The sequence below is a fragment of the Equus caballus genome, chromosome 2 (assembly GCF_041296265.1).
Source record: "Equus caballus isolate H_3958 breed thoroughbred chromosome 2, TB-T2T, whole genome shotgun sequence".
Classification (NCBI taxonomy): domain Eukaryota; kingdom Metazoa; phylum Chordata; class Mammalia; order Perissodactyla; family Equidae; genus Equus; species Equus caballus.
The window spans coordinates 6,333,547-6,354,822 of record NC_091685.1 but is presented as its reverse complement, the minus strand read 5'-3'; the positions used below and the strand labels follow the sequence as shown (position 1 = coordinate 6,354,822).

The window sequence follows — 21,276 nt, the reverse complement described above, 5'->3', positions numbered from 1 at the left end:
CAAGGTATTTTATTCTTTTTGTAGTGGATTGTGAATGGTATTGTGTTCTTGAGTTCTTTTTCTGTTAGTTCGTTGTTAGAGTATAGAAATGCTACTGATTTATGTAAATTGATTTTATACCCTGCAACTTTGCTGTAGTTGTTGATTACTTCTAAAAGTTTTCCAATGGATTCTTTGGGGTTTTCTATATATAAGATCATGTCATCTGCAAACAGCGAGAGTTTCACTTCTTCCCTCCCTATTTGGATTCCTTTTATTTCTTTTACTTTCCTAATTGCTCTGGCCAAAACCTCCAGTAGTATCTTAAATAAGAGTGGTGATAGAGGGCATCCTTGTCTCGTTCCTGTTTTCAGGTGGATGGCACTCAGTTTTTGCCTATTGAGTATGATGTCAGCTGTGGGTTTGTCATATATGGCCTTTATTATGTTGAGGTAGTTCCCTGCTATGCCCATTTTGTTCAGAGTTTTTATCATAAATGGCTGTTGGATCTTGTCAAATGCTTTCTCTGCATCTATTGAGATGATCCTGTGGTTTTTATTCCTCACTTTCTTGATGTGGTGTATCACGTTGATTGATTTGTGGATGTTGAGCTATCCCTGTGTCCCTGGTATGAATCCCACTTGATCATGATGTATGATCCTTTTGATGAATTGCTGAATTCTGGTGGCCAAAATTTTGTTGATGATTTTTGCATCTATGTTCATCAGTGATGTTGGCCTGTAGTTCTCTTTTTTCGTGGTGTCCTTGTCAGGCTTTGGTATCAGTGTGATGTTGGCCTCATAGAATGTGTTAGGAAGTGTTCCATCCTCCCTAATTTTTTGGAATAGCTTGAAAAGGATAGGTATTAAATCCTCTCTGAAAGTTTGGTAGAATTCCCCGGGAAAGCCATCTGGTCCTGGGGTTTTATTCTTTGGGATGCTTTTGATGGCTGTTTCAATCTGTTTCCTTGTGATTGGTCTGTTCAAATTGTCTGCTTCTTCTTGACTGAGCTTTGGGAGATTGTAGGAGTCCAAGAATTTATCCATTTCCTCTAGGTTATCTAGGTTTTCCTATAGGTTATCCATTTTGCTGGCATATAGTTTTTCGTAGTATTCTCTTATAATCTGTTGTATTTCTCCAGAGTCTGTTGTTGTTTCTCCTCTTTCATTTCTGATTTTGTTTATTTGAGCTTTCTCCCTTTTTTTCTCTGTAAGTCTGACTAGGGGTTTGTCAATTTTGTTTATCTTCTCAAAGAACCAGCTCTTTGTTTCATTGATCCTTTCTACTGCCTTTTTTGCTTCAATAGCATTTATTTCTGCTCTGATTTTTATTATTTCTCTCCTTCTGCTGACTTTGGGCTTTGTTTGTTCTTCTTTCTCTAGTTCAGTTAGGTGTAGTTTAAGATTGCTAATTTGGGGTTTTTCTTGTTTGTTAAGATGTGCCTGTATTGTGATGAATTTTCCTCTTAATACAGCTTTTGCTGTATCCCATATGAGTTGGTATGCCATGTTATCATTTTCATTAGTTTCCAGGTATTTTTTGATTTCTTCTTTAATTTCTTCAATGATCCATTGCTTGTTCAGTAGTGTATTGTTTAGTCTCTACATCTTTGTGCCTTTCTCAGCTTTTTTTTTTCTTTTCTTTTTTTTGTTAAGTCTTCTTAATTGACACATTGTACGTGAAGGTGATAGGAACAAGCAATGTCTGTTTTTTGGGGTTTTTTTTTTGCAGTCTTTTTGAGGAAGATTAGCCCTGAGCTAACATCTGCTGCCAATCTTCCTCTTTTTGCTGAGGAAGACTGGCCCTGAGCTAACATCCATGTCCATCTTCCTCTACTTTATATGTGGGACGCCTGCCACAGCATGGCTTTTGCCAAGCGGTGCCATGTCCGCACCCGGGATCTGAACCGGCGAACCGTGGGCTGTCCGCTGAGAAGCGGAACGTGCACACTTAACCACTGTGCCACCGGACCGGCCCCTCAGCTTTTTTCTTGTAATTAATTTCTAGCTTTATAGCATTATGGTCGGAGAATATGCTTGTTATTATTTCAATTTTTTTAAATTTGTAGAGGCTTGCCTTGTTTCCCAACATATGGTCTATCCCTGAGACTGTTCCGTGAGTGCTTGAGAAGAATGTGTAATTCTGCTGTTTTTGGATGGAGTGTTCTATATATGTCTATTAAGTTCAACTGTTTTAGCTTTTTGTTTAGCTCCACTGTTTCTTTGTTGATTTTCTGTCTGGATGATCTGTCCATTGATGTGAGTGGGGTGTTGAGGTCCCCCACTATTATTGTGTTATTTTTGATATCTTCTTTTAGGTCTGTTAATAGTTGCTTTATGAACTTTGGTGCTCCTATGTTGGGTGCATAGATATTTATAAGCGTTATTTCTTCTTGATGAAGCGTCCCTTTGATCATTATATATTGGCCGTCTGTGTCTCTCTTTACCTGCCTTATCTTGAAGTCTGTTTTGTCTTATATAAGTATTGTGACACCTGCTTTCTTTTGTTTGCTATTTTCTTGGAGTATTGTCTTCTACCCCTTCACTCTGAGCCTGTGCTTGTCCTTGGAGGTGAGGTCTGTTTCCTGGAGGCAACAAATTGTTGGATCTTGTTCTTTAATCCATTTTGGCACTCCGTGTCTTTTTATTGGAGAGTTAAATCCGTTTATGTTGAGGGTGATTATTGATGCATGAGGGCTTAATGCTGTCATTCTGTTGCTCATTTTCCAGTTTTCCTGCATTTCCTTTGTTTCTCGTCCTGTGTGTTTTAGCCTACCCATTGACTTCTGCAATTTCTTATGCTGGGTTTCTTAGATTTTTCCTTATTTATGTTTTGTGTCTCTGTTCTGTTTTTTAGTTTAGTGGCTACCCTGAAGTTTGTATTCAGAATCTTGTGTATAACATGGTCCATTTTCTGGTGGTCTCTTACTTACTTAGTCTAGACTGATTCAGTCCCTTTTCTCCTCCCCTCCTAAATTATTATTTTCATATCTTATTCCAACTTGTATTGTGAGTTTGTGGTTAGAGTGACAAGATTGTCTTTGCTATGGTGATTTCCTTCCCTTTATCCAATGCTATAGTTGAATATTTGCTATCCTATTCCGATTCTATGTAGTTCTCTCCCTACTGTGTGTTTTTCAACCCCTTTCTCCCTTTTTTTCTTTTTTCACGAAAGGCTTGAGGATTTCTTGTAGTGGAGGTCTTGTGGCTATGAAATCCCTTAGCTTTTGTTTGTATGGAAAAGATTTAATTTCTCCCTCATATCTGAAGGATATTTTTGCTGGGTAGAGTATTCTTGGCTGCGGATTTTTATCCTTTAAAGTTTTGAATATGTCCCTCAAATCTCTCCTAGCTTGTAAGGTTTCTGTAGAGAAATCCGCTGAAAGTCTGATGGGGTTCCTTTGTAGGTTATTTTCTTCTGCCTTGCTGTCCTGAGTATTCTTTCTTTGTCATTCATTTTTGCCATTTTTACTAGTAGATGCTTCGCAGTAGGTCTTTTTACATTGACAAATCTAGGAGATCTGAAAGCTTCCTCCACACACATTTCTCTCTCAATCCCTAGATTTGGGAAGTTCTCTTCTATTATTTCATTGAGTACACTTTCTGCTCCATTTTCCTTTTCCGCGCCCTGAGGAATTCCAATTATTCTTAAGTTGCCTTTTCTCATTGAATCAGCTATTTCTCAGAGATTTTCTTCGGTTTTTTAAATTCTTGTTTCGCTTTCTTCCTCTGTCTGGAGCCATTCAGCCTGTGTATCTTTGATTATGCTAATTTGCTACTCTATGCTGTCTACACAGGCATTCAGGGAATGTGTATTCTGTTTTATATGATCCATTGTATTTTTCATCTCTAGTATTTCTGATTGATTCTTCTTTATACTTTCAATCTCTTTTGTGAAGTAACTCTAGAACTCATTGACTTGAATCTCTATATTTCCCTTTACCTCATTGAGTATTTTGATGATAGCTATTTTGAACTCATTTTCACTTAGTTTACCTATTTCCAAGTCCTCAGGACATACTTCTGTGTTTTTATTGTTTTCCTTGTGGTCTGGAGCTTTTATAAATTGCTAGATGGTAGATGAGCCATTTTTGTGCATGATGCTATTATTTGTTTGCGGTTACAGTCTGTCGCCACTAGATGGGGGTCAAGAGCTGCACGGTCTGAGCCATCCACCTTTAGCCATGATGGTGGTGCGCAGCATGGGTTGGGCGAGGAGGGACACTTTCTCTTGCACGCCGACCTGGATTTGGGTCAGCTCTTGCTCTCTGGTCTCCCGGGGCCCTGGCTTCATGGGGTCCCCCATGAGAAAGCTTTCCCCAATTAGAGGGTTTCCACTGCACAGGTCTGTGGGAGTCCTGGACGATCCCCGGATGCACGGCCCCTTCCCCGCTCTTTCCCTCACCCGCGGTAGTGATCCCAGTCTCTAGGGGAGGAAGCGAATTTCTCTCTCACCCCATTCCAGCTCCTCCAAGGGTGGCTCCCACCTCTCTGCCCTCTGTCATTTGGCTGCTGTGGGTCTTTGACGATGTCTCTTATTAGGATTTTTTTTTTGGTTGGAAAGCAGTTGCTCTTTTTGGTTGTAATTTGGAAGAGAGAGAGATTCCCGCATGAGCTCACGCTGCCATATTGCTAATGTCACTCTTGTTTCTGTTTTTTGAGGAAGATTAGATGTGTGCTAACATCGGCCACCAGTGCTCCTCTTTTTGCTGAGGAACAGTGACCCTGAGTTAACATCTGTGCCCATCTTCCTCTATTTTATATGTGTGACACCTGCCACAGCATGGCTTGATAAACGGCGTGTGGGTCCCTGCCCAGGATCCAAACCTGTGAACCCCAGGCCACCAAAGCAGAGCGCGCAGATTTAACTGCTAAGCCACTGGGCCTGCCACCAAAGAGCAGCTCTTGACTTTCCCCAAAGTATTGAAGCTTCCAAGTTTTTCTCTTACTTAACTCCATACCTAACCAGGCATTCATTTATCCACTCATTAAACATTCTTCTAAAGATATTGTGTTCATTCAATAAATATGTATTCAGTAGCCTATTATGTGCAAGACACTGCTTTAGCTGCTAGTGATACAGCAGTGAATAAGACAGATAAGTTTCTTGCCCCTATGTATCTTCCATTACATATTATTAGTTCTCAATTATGTTGAGTGGGCAAATGTTATTTCTGGATGTCAGCTTCATCACTTAAAACTTTTTGAAACAGCCAAGAATAGCCTTCTAAGTTGGCTCATAAATTTTAGATGCTAACTTCTTGCACTACGTTTTGCTTGTTTAGTGAAGAAAGAGAATTATGTGTTTGCTGACCAGTCATTAGAGAGACCCTGTTACATATTTCTAAGAAGGTGGAATTAAGAAACTATTCTCAGCTGTATCCCCACAAATTATAAGAATTCAAAGTAGTGAGAATCTGTGATAAGTAGTATAGGATTAGGGGTAGCTCATGCCACTTGAGCCTTCAGACCTGTATCTATAACTTTCTTCTAGTTGTTTCCACTTAGATATCCCACAGATGCCTCAGAGTCAACATGTCTATACAGAATTTATCATTTCCCCTGAACCTTGTTTTTCCTTCAGCATTCTCCATCTTGTGAATGACATCAACATATACCTAATTATCCAAGATAGGAAGCTCGAAGTCCTTCTTGACTCTGCCTTCTTCCTCAGTGTCCCATAGAGTTGTGAACAAGTTGGGGATGAACAGAATCCTAGTGATTGTGTCTCCTTACTATCTTTTGAATTCATCCCTTCTCTGCATCTTTCACTTCCAATTCGCTACTTTAGGCTCTTGTCATTTCTTGCCTTAATTATTGTCCTAATCTCTTAGTTGGTTTATTTGCTTTTGGTAATGCTTTTTTATCATCCCTTTTCCATACCACAGCCTTCTTCCTGAAATACAAATCTGATCATGCCACTCTCCAGCTTACTATCCTTTTGTGGTTCCTGTTTGTTTTCAGTATAAAATGTAAACACCATATACTTGCCTTTCATGATCTGATCCTTATTCATTTCTCCTGCTCCATTTTCTTCACCTTGCCTCCATATTCCCTCCCAAACTTCATGCCCTAGCTTAAATGAACTATTTCACTTCAAGAGGCTTTGCATATGCTGATCCTTTTGCCAGAATTATCTATCTCCTACTTACTCTTATTTGCGTAACCTCAGAGAGGAAGCTCCCTCTGGTATCTGGGTTTGATGTGCATCCTGTGTGCTCCCATGACACCCTGTATAACAGTTCTATCATGGCATTTACCATATTGTATTAGAATGGTGTATTTGTTTGCCATGGATTCAGACAAAATTCCTTGAAGAATTCCTTGAAGACTGGGTCCATGTCCCCAGTGCCTAGCACAGGATCTGGCACAAATAAAGTGTGTTTTGAAACTTGGTGATGGTCAAAGTTAACTTTAGAAGCAAAGGTGCAGACACTAGTGTGCAGATATAAGTTACGTGGGCTTTATTTCCAAACATTTGAATTGCTTACTAATTTCCACACCACTTGAAGTTTCCTTCTAGACACTCCCTTGTGGTGTCTATTGTTAGTTGCTATTTTCTCCAGAGCAATTTCTGAAACCATCTGATTATATTGTTAGAGGAGCCAAAGGGGCATAAAAATAAGTCTCTTCTTTACATTGGTCAGCAAGGAAATGTCTTTTGAAGAATATAGATAATTTATTGCAGGTTTTGTACATTTATTTAAGAACTCCATTAGCCTTCATTAAATGTAGTTGCATAATATCCTCACCACAAAAGTTGCCTAAATTGCAATTCATTTAATTTTGCTTTTAAGGAACTAGTATTTTATAATTTTCCAGGGGGAAAAAGAGATATTCTAGTTTAACCTCCAACTAGTCTGACACCAACTGGATGTACTGAAATTCAATTCTGGCACTGTCCACCTGGAGTTAATGCAGATCCCCAAATTAAGGACTTAGTCCTCCACAAGGCTGCTCTCACTTCCGATGCTAGCTGCAAGTAGGCTCCCCAGGTCACCTGCACTTCTGACCAACTGGCTATAAATTCAAAAGTTCCCATGACTCTTTCCAGTTTGATAATTCATTAGAATGACTCACAGAACTCAGCAACGGCTATATTTATGATTACAGTGTTATTATAAAGGATAACAATTGAGGAACAGCCAAATGAAGAGGACATAGGGCGAGGTCTGGGAGGGTTCCTAATGCAGAGCTTCCATGCCCTTTCCCCATGGAGTCAGAGCACATCACCCTCCTGGCATATGGAGGTGCTCACCAGCCAGGAAGCTGCACCAAGCTTCAGTGTCCACAGTTTTTACTGGGGTTTCGTCATGCAGGAATACTCAATTAGGTCATTGGCCACATGACTGAACTCAGTCTTCAGCCCCCCTCTTCTCCCGAGGGGTCAGATTGGCTCAAAAGTCCCAACCCTGTATTCATGTGGTTGGTCTTTCTGGTGACCAGCCCCCTACCTCTTCTCCCTTACCCGCCCCGCCCCCCCCCCAACACACACACACACACACACACACAACAAAGGGCCCATCGTGAGTCACCTTGTTAGCATAACAAAGACACTTCTGTCACTCAGGAAATTCCAAGGGTTTTAGAAGCTCCATGCCAGGAACCTAGGACAAAGATCAGACAAATTTTTTATTATACAACATATGGTATTTTGGAGTTAGGATTTTAAAAAAAATTCAATTCAAATGACTTATTTATTAAAGATTGAAACTGTTCATAAAAGTCTTTTGGTTGTGAAAAAAATTTACATATTATTCTCCCTTTAACTTCTTGACCAGAACATCTTCAACAAAAATTGTAACTGCTACCTCACATTCTGTAACTACTTATTTTGTATTTAGGTATTCCCAGTTCCAAGAGGAATACAGTTTAGACGATGTGATGACATCTCGAAAAGTTTTTGATTTTTTGACGATCTTACAGTGTTGGTAAGAAAAACACATTTTAATATCTACTAGAGAGAAGTAGCTGCTCCCTCTCCCTGACCCTCTTTGGGTAACTGTAGGCTCTGTATCTGGGTATATCTCTATCTGTATCTGCTTTTATAGAACTTCTACCAGTGTAGTCCGCACTCTGGATGAATACTCTATTTCCTATTCCTGCTTAGAGACAGACTGTCTCTAATTTCTCTAGAAAATTATATTATATTTCCTTCTCTCATGACTTCTACCTATTTTGTTTTAATTGTGTTTATTCATTTAAATGTGGCTTAGGAGGCCAGTGGAGTCCAAACGTTTTTTCCTTAAGCGTTTTGTTTTCTCTGCTGTGTACTTCTACTGTAGGAAATTTTACTCAAAGTAGCTAAGAGTAAATGTACAAGAAGAAAAAAATTATAGCTCTAATAATGATGATAGTTGCATCTTGAAAATTGCTTGACAATATCTGTCTCCTAGAAAACTGAGTTAGTACTGCATAGCCCCTGCCTGTGCCTAGTGATCACCTGGCTGTGCCCTGGAGATGCTGGCTGGGATGCAGTTGAACAAGTAGGGTCAACTTTTATCTGTTGCAATATGAGGGTCTTCCCATTAATAAAGTCCAGCTGAACTCATGGAAGGCTTCTTGTGTTTACCACCTTCCGTCACAGCTTGCCCTAAGGAAAAGATCTATTTTGAGGAGATCTCAAGAGTCTTAACCAAACCATGGACTTTCTGATATCTCCTGTTCCATCCTTTCTCAGCTTCCAAAAGGATGCCAAGACTGATTATTTGGGAGATAGCAAAGTTGGAGCCAGTTTAGGCCTATAGCAGAGTCTTTATCGTACTGGATAGAATAACCTTGTGGGCTCTTCAGAAGTCACTAGAAGATGTTTTATGCATCTGCCTTTATGCAGAGGCAAATGTGGGATTCGTTGTAATAAGGACTTTTTTGGAGAGACTCCTAAAGACCGAGCAGTGACTGACAGTGCTTAAGTTCTTGATAGAAGGTCAGTCCTCAGGTGGGAAGCATGTATAATTTTTAACTGTAGATATCACAGAGAAGACAGTCCAATGACCAGCAAGCATACTCAGCCTTTCTTCCCACATAGAAAGAACTCCTCGTCTGAAGTCCTCGGATTGAGGTGGACCCGGTGTAAATGATTCTTTTTCCCTCCTCTTAGTCCCTCTTCCAACGGTGCTGCAGCGGCAGTTTTGGCTAGTGAAGCGTTTGTGCAGAAGTACGGCCTGCAATCCAAAGCTGTGGAAATTCTGGCGCAAGAGATGGTGACTGATTTGCCAAGCTCATTTGAAGAAAAAAGCATTATTAAAATGGTGTGTCTGAGTTTCTGTTTTATTAATCAGTTGAGGGATTTCTGTTTAAAAATTTCAAGATGACATATTGTCATCAGCTCTGGAAGTTATTTGCTTTAAAAATATTGGTCTAGAAAATTTAATGTTATAACCCCTCCTTAAGAATCTGTTAAGAGAAAATAACTGATGGGAATATAATGCTTCTTAGCCTAGAGCCATGCGTGCACTTTTAACTAACTAGACATGCTATTTTTAAAAAATTATTTTGAATTAACCAAATAAGTCCAGAACCTCAGTCTTACAGAGTTAAGGGAAAAACAAGGATGTTGTCAGAGAACTTTCTTGACCCGTAGCACTTTAAAAATCTTGATTGAAGATTGAGTACAAAATGGAGGAAGTAAAAAATATGAGAATTCAGACTTAGAGTTAGTTGAATATTTGAAGATAACATGCATATATATAAAAATATGTATATATACATATACACACATATATAAACAAGCATATGGTAAATTACAGTTTACAAAATGATTTTACAACGATACTTTGAATTTGAAAATGCCCCTATAACGTGCCCAAGATCACAAAGCGAGGCTGTGGTAGAGGTGGAACTTATACTCAGGTTTTCTGATTATAGTACATTTTGCATTACACCACAGTTTTATTCTTCGGAGAAAAGTTGAGTTTGCGTGTTATTATCTGAGACCAAAGGGGTATTAAGAACATGGATTTTGGAAAAATGGTTTGAATCCTATATGGTCTTCTAAAAGAAGATCTATTTTCATGTAGAAATTCCCCCATATTTTTCAGTGTATCTGAATCATAATGATCTGTTGATAAATCTCTTCAGCCTGTTTACCACAACTAAACATTGTGGTTTGATAAAGTTTTAGTGACTTAGCATAAGATATGGCCTTAGGAATTGTAAATCCTTTTTATGTGTCTTATTTAAAATTCTGTCCTTCATAGTACAAAATTTAATACGTACATTCTCCTGGATATTTTTTATTTGACCTTTCTGTGTAGTATGGAATCAACTGAGTTTTCAATATGTGTGGTCAATTCTCAGCTGTTAAGGTTAAACATATTAATCTCTTATAACCTCTATATGAAAATCCCAGTTTTGATGCCCTTAATTTATTTATTTGTGGTTTTGGTTTTAGGTTGGCTTTGATATGAGTAAAGAAGCTGCCAGAAAGTGCTATGAGAAATCTGGCCTGAGACCAAGTGATATTGATGTAATAGAACTTCACGATTGCTTTTCTACCAATGAACTCATTACTTATGAAGCACTGGGACTCTGTCCAGAAGGTAATATTTTTGATGAGATGCAGATTAATTTACTAAATTTCACTGAGAAAATTTCATTTTCACCATTAAACAAAAGAATTCACTAATTGCCTTTCCCTCTGTGTTGGCTCTGCCATGCTGTGCAAAGTGACTATACAAGGTATCTTGATACTGGACATTTTAGAACATGTGGTCTTGAGCAGTACTAAAATACTGAGATAACAGAGTATACAAATAATTCATATTATGTAAATCAGGGGTACTTATACTGTTAAGTGAAAAAAAGTGATAAAAAATTATGTATGTAATTCTAACTGTTTTAAGTTGTGTTTGAATAAAGACTTGCAGAAAGGAAAATGTAAAAACTAGTTGATGGGGGGCCATCCCATGGCTGAGTCGTTAAGTTTGCACGCTCAGATTTGGCAGCCTGGGGTTTCACTGGTTTGGATGCTGGGCACAGACATGGCACCACTCATCAGGCCACGCTGAGGTGGTGTCCCACATAGCACAACCAGAAGGACCTCCAACTAGAATATACAGCTATGTACTGGGGGCTTTGGGGAGAAAGAGAAGGGAAAAAAAAGATTGGCAACGAATGTTAGCTCAGGTACCAATCTTTAAAAAAAAAAAAAGCCAGTGGGACCTGGAGGACTTTTTTTCCATTTCTGAAGTCCCATTTTCCGTTACAACCAGCAGTATATGAGATTTTAGTTGCTTCACGTCCTCACCAACATTTGATATAGACAGGTTTTAAAATTTCAGCCGTTCAAAAGAGTGTATAGTGGTGTCTTATTTTAGTTTTAATTTGTACATCCCTTATGACTAATGACGTTGAACATCTTTTCATGTGCTTATTGGTCATTCATATATCTTCTTTTGTGAAGTATCTGTTCAGATCTTTTGCCCTTTGATTATTGGGTTACTTGTCTCCTTTATTATGTTGTAAAAATTTATATATATATTTTCTGGGTACTTTGTAATTTGTCTTATATGTGTATACTGTGAACATTTTCTCCCAGTCTGTGGCTTGCCTTTTTGTTTTATTAATAGTGTCATTTGAAAAACAAACTTTTAAAATTTTGATGAAGTAGAAATTATCAATTTTTTGTAGTTCATGCTTTTTGTATTCTAAGAAACTTCTGCCTACCCCAATGTCATAAAGATTTACTTCTATTTTTATTCTAGGAGATTTATAATTTTAGGTTTTACATGTAAGTATGTGATCCATTTTGAGTCAGTTTTGTGTATGGTGTAAGATAAAGATTGATACTAATCTTTTTTTTCCATACGCATATCCAGTACCATTTGTTGAAAAGACTTTTCTCTCCCCATTGAATTGCCTTGGCACCTTTCTCAAAAATCAGTTGTCCATATATGTGAGGGTCCATTGTTGTACTCTGTTCTGTTCCATTGATCTGCATGTTTCTCTTTTCACCAATACCAAATTATCTTGGCTACTATACTTATACTGTATTACACTATACTGTACTATGGTGTATAGAAAGCCTTGAAATCAGATAGGATAAGTTCTCTAACTTTGTTCTTTTTAACAACCATTTTGGTTATTTTAGATTTTTTTGCATCTTCATATACATATTAAAATTAGTTTGTCAATTAAAAACACATGCTGGAATTTTCATTGGGATTTCATTGAATCTATAGATCCATTTAGAGAGAATTGTCATCTTAACAATATTCAGTCTTCTGTTTCATTAGATAGTATTTGTTTCCATTTATTTAGCTCTCCTTTAACTTCTTTCAGAATGTTTGTAGTTTTCAGTATAAGTCTTAGGTGTCTTTTGTTAGGTTTGTTCCTAGATATTTTGTGTTTTTTGGCATAAATTTTTTTTACCTTCATTTTGCAATTTCTTGCTGATAGTGTATAAGAATACAGCTGATTAAAAAGATTGTATCCTGTGGCTTTGCTAAATTCATTTAGTAATTCTAGTAGTAGTTTTGCAGAGTTTTAGAGATTTTCTGTATAAAGTCATATCATCTGCCAATGACACTTTTACCTCTTTCTTTCTGATTTCTTATTCTTTATTATTTTTTGCCTTATTGCATTGACTGTGAGCTCTAGCACCATAATGAATAGAAGCAGTGAAAGTGGGCATCATTACTTTGTTCCTGATCTCAGGGGATGCAGTTTAATCCCCTAATTAAATAAAAATTTAATGAAGTATAACATTAGCTGCAGGTTTTTTGTTGATGCCATTTACCATGTTGAGAAAGTTCCCTAGTATTTCTAGTTTGCTGAGAGGTTTTTTTGTTGTTGTTGTTATCAAGGAGTGTTGAATTTTTAAAAATTCTTCTACATGTATTAAAATGATCATATGGATTTTTTCCTTTATTCTGTTGACATGGTGAATTACATTGATTGGTTTTGAATATCAAACCAACCTGTATATCTGGGATTAAGCCTACTTGGTCATGATATATTATCCTTTTAATATATTGCTAGCTTCAGTTTGCTAGCATTTTGTTAATGATTTTTGCTTATATATTCATGGCAGATATTTATCTGTAGTTTTCTTTTCCTGGTTTTGGCATTAGAGTTATACTGGTCTCATAAAACAAATTGAGCAGTGGTCATTCATTCTCTATTTTCTGAAAAAGTTTGTGTAAGATTAGTGTTAGTTCTTCCTTGACTGTTTCATAAAATTTACCAGTGTAACCAAGTGGCTTTAAATTTTCTTTTGGGGAAAGTTTTTTTTTTTAATTTTTTTTTTAAAGATTGGCACCTGAGCTAACAACTGTTGTCAATCTTCTTTTTTCTTTTTTTATTGCTCTTTTCCTCCCCAAATCCCCCCCAGTACATAGTTGTATATGTTAGTTGTGGGTCCTTCTAGTTGTGGCATGTGGGATGCCACCTCAACATGGCCTGTCCATGCCCTGGATCTGAACCGGCGAAACCCTGGGCTGCCAAGGTGGAGCACACTTAAACACTTGGCCATGGGGCCAGTCCCTGGGGAAAGTTTTTGATAAATTAAAATTTGCTAATAGATATAGGGCTGTTCAGATTTTGTTTCTTCCTGCGTGTATCAATTTTGGTAAGTTATCTTTTCCAAAGGATTTGTCCATTTCATTTGTCAAATTTGTTGGCTGAAGTTGTTCAAAGTACAGCTTTGTGCAGTGACTTCTTTAAGTTTTAGATCCCTCCATAGTCCCCCTGCTTTTGTTTACTTTTCAGAGTCCTCGGGTAGTTGTTTTTTGTGTTTTATCCAGTGTTTTCAGTTGGAAAGAGGAGCTGTATTGAATGTGTACTGCCTTAGCAGAACTGGAACCCATTCTCAAGGTTTTAAATATCACGTATATGGTGATTAACTTCAGATTTATATCCTTAGCTTAAATTGCTTCCCTCATCTCTAGATTCATATATCCAGCTGCCCTGCCCTACTTTCCAGTTTGTTTGTTTATTTTTGGATGTCTCGTTATCATCTCCAATCTAAGTCCAAATTGAACTCCTGATATTTCCCAAACTTCCCCCTTCCTCAACCTTCCCCATTCTCTAGTTACTCAAACTGGAAGCTGTATGATTATTCCTGATTCCTCTCTTTCTCTCACAGGCCCCATTGAATCCATCTGTAAGTCCTGTTGGCTGTGGACTCTACCTTCAAAATAGATCCAGAATATGACCACATCTTACCATTTTTTGTTACTACCAGCCTAGTCCAGACCATAATCATTCTTGATGTGGGCTCAGTGAGCCGAGGAGTCAAAAGAAAGACTTCTTGGACTCACAAGGTCTGGCAGTAGTGCTGTTTTATTCAGAGAATAGCATGGGGACAGGACCCCTGGGCAGTGAAGAGCTGCAATGTGTTGAGGGTTAGGGCTAAATTTGTAAGGCATGGGTATGTGACTTATTTTTACTAGACAAAGGAAGATGATGTAAAAAGTCATTAAAATGGTATCAGTGCAGGTGGGGTCTGGTTATTGTGTGGTCGTATAACTTTCGATATGTATCAGGTCATGTAGATCAGCATGTAGGCCAGGATGCCTTGGGCTTCTCTCCCTGGGGCAGCCTTGATCCACATCAGTTCTCACTTACGTTATTGTAGTAGTCTCATAACTGGTCCCCCTGCTTCTGCCTTCTCCTTATAGTCTGTTCTCTAGACTGAAGTTTTAATGGTCTTGTTGAAAGCATACAGCAGATCAGTGTCATTCCTCTGTTCACCTCAGTTGCATTAAAAGCGAGATGTGATCTGTCCTCTTTACTCCCCACTCTCCTGCCTCTCCCTTCTCCTTCTTCTCTCTGCCTCTTTTACTTCCCTGCAACCACATTGGCCTCCTTCTTCAAACACTCTTGCCTTGCTCCTGGCTCAGGGTCTTTGTTCCAAATATCCATGTGATTCGCTCCCTCACTCCCTTCAGGTCTTTGACCAAGTGTCACCTTCTCAGTGGAAGCCTTCTCCAGTTACTTTGTTTAAAAAAAAACTCCTCACCTCTGTCTTCCTTGTCCCAGCACTTCCTATCCCCCCTTTCCTGCTTTCTTTTTTCCATGGCACTTATCACCACTCATCACATATTATATATTTTACTTATCTTACTTATTGTCTGTCTCTTCCTCACGCTTCTCTCCCCAATAAATTAAACTCCATGAGAACAGGGATATTTGTCTGTTTCATTCACTGTGGTGCCCCCTGTTTCCCGGGGCAGTTTTGGGCAAACAATACACATAATAATTGCTTTCTAAAAGTGTTCACATTTATTTTTCTATCTGTGGTATTTGAGAATGGTCATTTACAGTACTTTTATCTCTGGATCATCTTTAGTTGATGAGTTTAAGATAACATCCCTGGGGAATCTTTTTTTTTTGGTGAGGAAGATTGTCCCTGAGCTAACATCTGTTGCCAGTCTTCCTCTTTATGCTTGAGGAAGATTGTCCCTGAGCTATCATCTATGCCAGTCTTCCTCTATTTTGTATGTAGGATGCCACCATAGCATGGCTAGATGAGCAGTGTGTAGGTCCACGCCCAGGATCCTAACCCATGAGCCCTGGGCCTCTAAAGTAAAGCACGCAAACTTAACCACTATGCCACTGGGCCAGCCCCACTGTGGAATCTTTTGATATTTTATAGGATTGTATATATTATGGAGAAAATCGTGCAGTAAGCTGTTTACTTCTTGGCGTTGGTTTGTGTTCAGTCTATTACTTGGTACAGTAACAATTTTAGCAGTTTTGAGAGCAGTAATAGCAGGTAGAGTACTGTTATGATGAGAACCTTGTGTCAGGGGCTATGTCAGAAACACACCAAAAAATTAAAAAAATGCCTCAATGGAAGTTTTTTTTTTCTACTTTATTTTTTAAATTTTATTGAGGTCTTATTGGCTTTTAACATTGTGTAAATTTCGGGTGTACATTGCTATATTTCAGTTTCTGTGTAGACTGTGTTATTACTAGACGAATAGTCTAGTTATTATCCGTCACTGTATGCATGTGCCACTTTACCCCTTTCACCCTCCACCACCCCTTTTCCTCTAGTAATCACGAATCTGTTCTCCTTATCTATGTTTGTTTATCTTCCATATATGAGTGAAATGATATGGTATTTGTCTTTCTCTGTCTGACTTATTTTGCTTAACATAATACCCTCAAGGTCTGTCCATGTTCTCTCAAATAACACAATTTTGTCTTTTTTATGGCTGAATAGTATTCCATTGTATATATAAACCACCTCTTCTTTATCCATTCATCCATTGATGTGCACTTGGGTCGCTTCCACGTCTTGGCTATTGTGAATAAGGCTGTGGTGAACATAGGGGTGCATAAATCTTTTTGAATTGTTGACTTCATATTCTTTGGATAAATACCCAGTAGTGGAATAACTGGATCATACGGTATTTCTGTTTTTAATTTTTTGAGAAATCTCCATACTGTTTTCCACAGTGGCTGCACCAGTTTGCATTCCCACCAGTAGTGTATGAGGGTTCCCTTTTCTCCACATCCTCTCCAACACTTCTTATTTCTTGTCTTGTTAATAGCCTCAATGGATGGTTTTTAATCTACAACCTAGATTTAAAGTCAAATTAGAAGTGTTAGTCATCTAAAATTCTGTGATTGGTGTGTTTCATTTTACCAAAAGAGAAACTCTTTGGTTTCAAAGGCAGTAAAATGTATGAGTATTAATTTTAGATCCCCTGCTGTTACTTTGGGCTAGTTACTTAACATCTATATGTCTGTTTCCCCATGTGTAAATTGAGAATGATAGTACCTACTTCATAGGGTTGAGGATTAAATTATGTAAATATACGTAAAATAATTAGAACAAGGCCTGACACAGAGTGAGTGCTTAAAAGCTGTTAGCTGCCTCTGACGGCATCACCACCATTATTGCCATTATTTGGAGATTCTCTCTCTCATTATCAGAAATATCGCCTGAAAGAATATACAAAGCATGTATTTTTGTTTACATCTTAACCACCTGGAGTAATAACCAGGGAATTGAGAGGAATGTTGAAGCTGCCAAGCGTGTGATGCACTTTTTTTCTTCTTTTTTTTTAAGATTGACACCTGAGCTAATGTGTTGCCAATCTTCTTCTTTTTTCTTTCTTTCTTTTTCTTCTTCTTCTCCCCAAAGCCCCCCAGTACATAGTTGTATATTCTAGTTGTAGGTCCTTCTAGTTCTACTATGTGGGATGCTGCCTCAGCATGGCTTGATGAGTCATGCCATGTCCGTGCCCAGGATCTGACCTGGCAAAACCTTCGGCCGCTGAAGCGGAGTGCACTTATTTTCTTTTAAGCTTACATTTATGGCTCAACAGTATTTTCAGCCACTTCCCTTCATTTCATGAAAGTGCTTTTTTTTCCCGCCTGTCCTCCTTCCATCCTCCCCCCCCGCCACCGTTTATTAAGAGTATTTATATAGTGTATAACAGTACAGTTGAAAATGGAAATGAATACATTTTGGCAAAATTACAAATTTTTAAAGCTGATATAATTATTTTAGTTATTGTATCCCTTTCAGTTCTTTTCTTCTGGTTCTCTGATCTCTATTATATTTGTAGCAATTTTGGAAGCCAGAGAGCTCTTTGGAACTAATAGCATCTTTGTTTCATGCAGGAAATGTTCTGCAAATATGAGTCTTTATTACTCAGTATTTATTGCCTGTCTTTTAGAAGTACTTATATCAATTTGATTTGTGGCAGTTTGCTCCAAGAAATTCTTGGCTATATGGAAGTTAGAAAAAAACGTTATTTTTAACATTTGTGATATTATTTTTCCTTCTGTAGGACAAGGTGGAAAACTGGTTGATAGAGGCGATAATACTTATGGAGGAAAGTGGGTCATAAATCCTAGTGGTGGGTTGATTTCCAAGGGACACCCACTAGGAGCTACAGGTAATGTTAAACGCAAATTTCATAAATGTTTTGTTACATAAAAAGCATAAATGATAATAGTCATCGATTTGAAGGAAAGATTGTATTCTCTGAACTTGGTAGCCAGCGCCGTTTTGATTTTCCTTTAAGTATAGTACACTTAAATAATCTTGATTCATTGATGAGAATTTGAATTAGTTGAAACTCTAAATTCAACAATATGTATTTTTAAAAGTTTGATTATTTTCAGATAGGTATACAACTCAACTAACAAGGTGTTTCCAAATAGAGATCTTGCTCGACCGGCTAGATAAGAATCATTTGAAATGCGCACATTATTTGTATATGGTTTTATATGTGGTTGGTGTTGCATGGAATTTTTTTCTCTTGAGAGAAGTGGAGTAGAAGTTATGAAATACAAATTTTACTCTACTTCTGACTAGCCATGTGACTATTTTAATTAATTATCAATTAGCCAATTAATCACTTTGACTCAAAGTTTCCTTAATTGTAAAATGAAGAAATTGTACAAAGCAGTTTCTAAAATAACTTAGCACTGAAATTCTGGGATTTATTTTTATGTAGATAGGGGAGTTTTGTATTTTTTCCATATTATGTATTAATTTGGTAAAATTTTAAATTTATATTTAAATTAAATATGTATAAAATTTAAATTTTATAAATTTTAAAATTTATAAATTCACACAAATTCCAAAATAGAGAAGTTAGAATTAATAGTGTATTCATTACAGGAATTAGCTTTGGTTTATTTCCATTTATCACTCAAATTTAGTAAGATCATAATCTAGTAGAGAAAATAGACGTACATAGATAGACAGAGAGTTAGAGAGAGATAGGTAGACAGATACACACACACAGATAATTGCAGTATAATGTGCCACCTTGTTATTTGTTTTCTGTCTTGTCTGTTCTTTGGTTCTTTTCTTCATGCTATCATTTTATTAATTGGGTATTTTTTAGTATTTTATTTTCTCTCTTCTATTGAATTATTTCTTCTTCTTATTTTTTAGTCTTTGCTGTAGGATTTACAACATGCATCTTTAATTCACCACAAACTACCTTCAAACAGAGATTTTTACAACAGCATATTTCCATGTACCTTCTTCTATCCTTTGTGCTATTATTGTCATATGTGTACTTATAAATGTATTATAAACCCCACAATATACTATTATTATTATTGCTTTAAATTAATATCTTTCAAAGGAATCTAAAAATGAGGGGAATGAGAGTGGTGTCCTTGGGAGTGGCAAGAATAACAACATCTGAAGATGTTCTTCTTTATAGAAGTACCAAAAACATTTGCAAAAATTGTAAAGATCAACTTTTTTCAGAACTTTGGAAATTAACCAAAGGTTTACAGTAGTCTGGGAGAATATTTATTAAAAACAATAAACAAACAGCTGAGTCTGTCTAAGTACAGCTTTGTGGCATTTTGGCTTGCTCTAACACCACCCTGTTTTCTCCAGCTCCATGGTAGTCTTGAAAACCAACAGCCAGCAATCATGGTGAAAACTAGCAGCCTTGCTGGCAATGGAGGAGTCAGAATGGAGTTGGAGTTCTTTCAAAGCCCCTTTCTCAGAAAATAGTCATTATTTGACCTGTCTGGTTGTTCCCTGATAAACTTTACTCAAAAGACTTGTCTTTATGTAACCTAACTGAGAACTTTCCCAGTGTAAACAGTATTTTCCTCAGAGTCTTTTGTCAGGAACAGTCAGCAACAACTGTTCAACAACATAGCTGCCAAAAAACTTAAAAGAAAGAGCTGAGGAATGAGGTGTTCACTGGGGGTTTTGAAAAGATCTGACATATTCCTGGAAATCTAGAACACCAAGTACATACATAAGGCTGTGCACATGCCCAAGGCCGTGTGCATGCTCAAGAAAGACCGAGAAGTTCCTAAGCTCTTAGTCTGTCTAACTTTGGGGCTGTGCACAAGCAGAAAGTAAAGGCTACAGTGGAGTTGTAAACGGCCTGGCTGAGTGCCCCTGCGCACACACAGAACCTCAGCAAAGACTGGGAGGTTTATTAGTTCCAGGCATTTAAGGAAATCTCTGTCTAGTGATTAGCTGACCACTAAGCTAACTGAGAAGAAAACTCAGTGGCCAATTGTGACAAAGAATTAGTTTGGAAAAGTCACTAGATCAACAACAACAACAACAAAAAACAAGTCCGGGAAAGGGGGAGAAACTGATTTCTAGAGTTGCCACATTATATCATTGAAAATGTCCAGTTTTCAACAAAAAACTAGGAGACATTCAAGGAAACAAGAAGGTATGGCCCACACAGGAAAAAAAGCAGTCAGTAGAAACTGAAGTAGCCCAAACATTGGATTTACTAGACAAAGACTTTAAATCAGCTATTTAAGTATGTTCAAAGAACTGAAGGAAGCCAAATATGAAGACTTAAAGGAAAGTATAACAATGTTTCACCAAATAGGGAATATCAATTACTAGATGGAAATTAGAGAAAAGAACCAAATACGTTCTGGAGTTGAGAAGTATCGTAGCTGAAATGAATAATTCACTAGAGGGGCTCAACACCAGATTTGAACAGGCAGAAGAAAAAAATCAGTGAACTTTATGATAAGTCAATTGAGATTATCCAGTCTGAGTTAGAGCAAAAAAAAAAAAAAATGAAGAAAAATGAACAGAGCCTCAGAGACCTGTGGGACACCAGCAAGAGTAACAATATATACATAATGATAGTCCCAGAAGGAGAGGAGAGAAAGGGGCATGTTTGAAGAAATAATGGCTGATAACTCCTTAAACTTGAGGAAAGAACATAAAAATACATATTCAAGAAGTAGAACAAACTTTAAGGAGGAATACCTCAAAGAGATCTACACCCAGACACGTCATAAGCAAACTGTTGGAAGAAAAGACAAAGAGAATACTGAGAGCAACAACGAAGAAGCGACTCCTCGTGTACAAGGGATCCTCAGTAAGACTTACCAGCTGATTGCTCTTCAGAAACCATTGAGGTCGTGTGAAGAAAGAAACTGCCAACCAGGAATTCTGTATGCAGCAAAACTATCCTTAAAAAATGAAGGAGAAATTAAGACATTCCCAGATAAAAACTGAGACGATTTATCACTAGCAGACCTCCCCTACAAGAAATTCTATACAGAGAGTCATTCAGACTGAAATAAAAGAGCACTAGACAGTGCAATAAAGAGCATATGAAGAAATTAATAGTGCTGGTAAATATAACTACATTGATAAATATAAAAGACAGTATATTTTTTGTTAGTTTTCCCCTCTCCTAACTGATTTAAAATACACCTGCCTAAAGCAATAATCTGAGTTGATGGGCATACAGTGCATACGGATATAATTTGTATGACAGTAAAAACAGAAAGGAAGGGGGGGGGAACACATTTATAGGAGGAAATTTTTTTGCATACTATTGAAATTGTCAGTATTATTCCAAACTAGATT

At 37.5% G+C, this 21,276-nt stretch overlaps 1 protein-coding gene across 2 annotated transcripts in view; it reads left to right on the top strand.

The window, feature by feature from the left end:
• SCP2 (sterol carrier protein 2) overlaps positions 1–21,276 on the top strand; it is a 124,900-nt gene that overhangs the window by 58,654 nt on the left and 44,970 nt on the right. For both annotated transcript variants that reach the window (XM_023629861.2, XM_070259949.1), the window contains exons 8-11: positions 7,823–7,909; positions 9,079–9,229; positions 10,372–10,519; positions 17,729–17,836. In XM_023629861.2, coding sequence (XP_023485629.1) covers positions 7,823–7,909; positions 9,079–9,229; positions 10,372–10,519; positions 17,729–17,836 — 494 coding nt within the window. The remainder of the gene's footprint in view (positions 1–7,822; positions 7,910–9,078; positions 9,230–10,371; positions 10,520–17,728; positions 17,837–21,276) is intronic.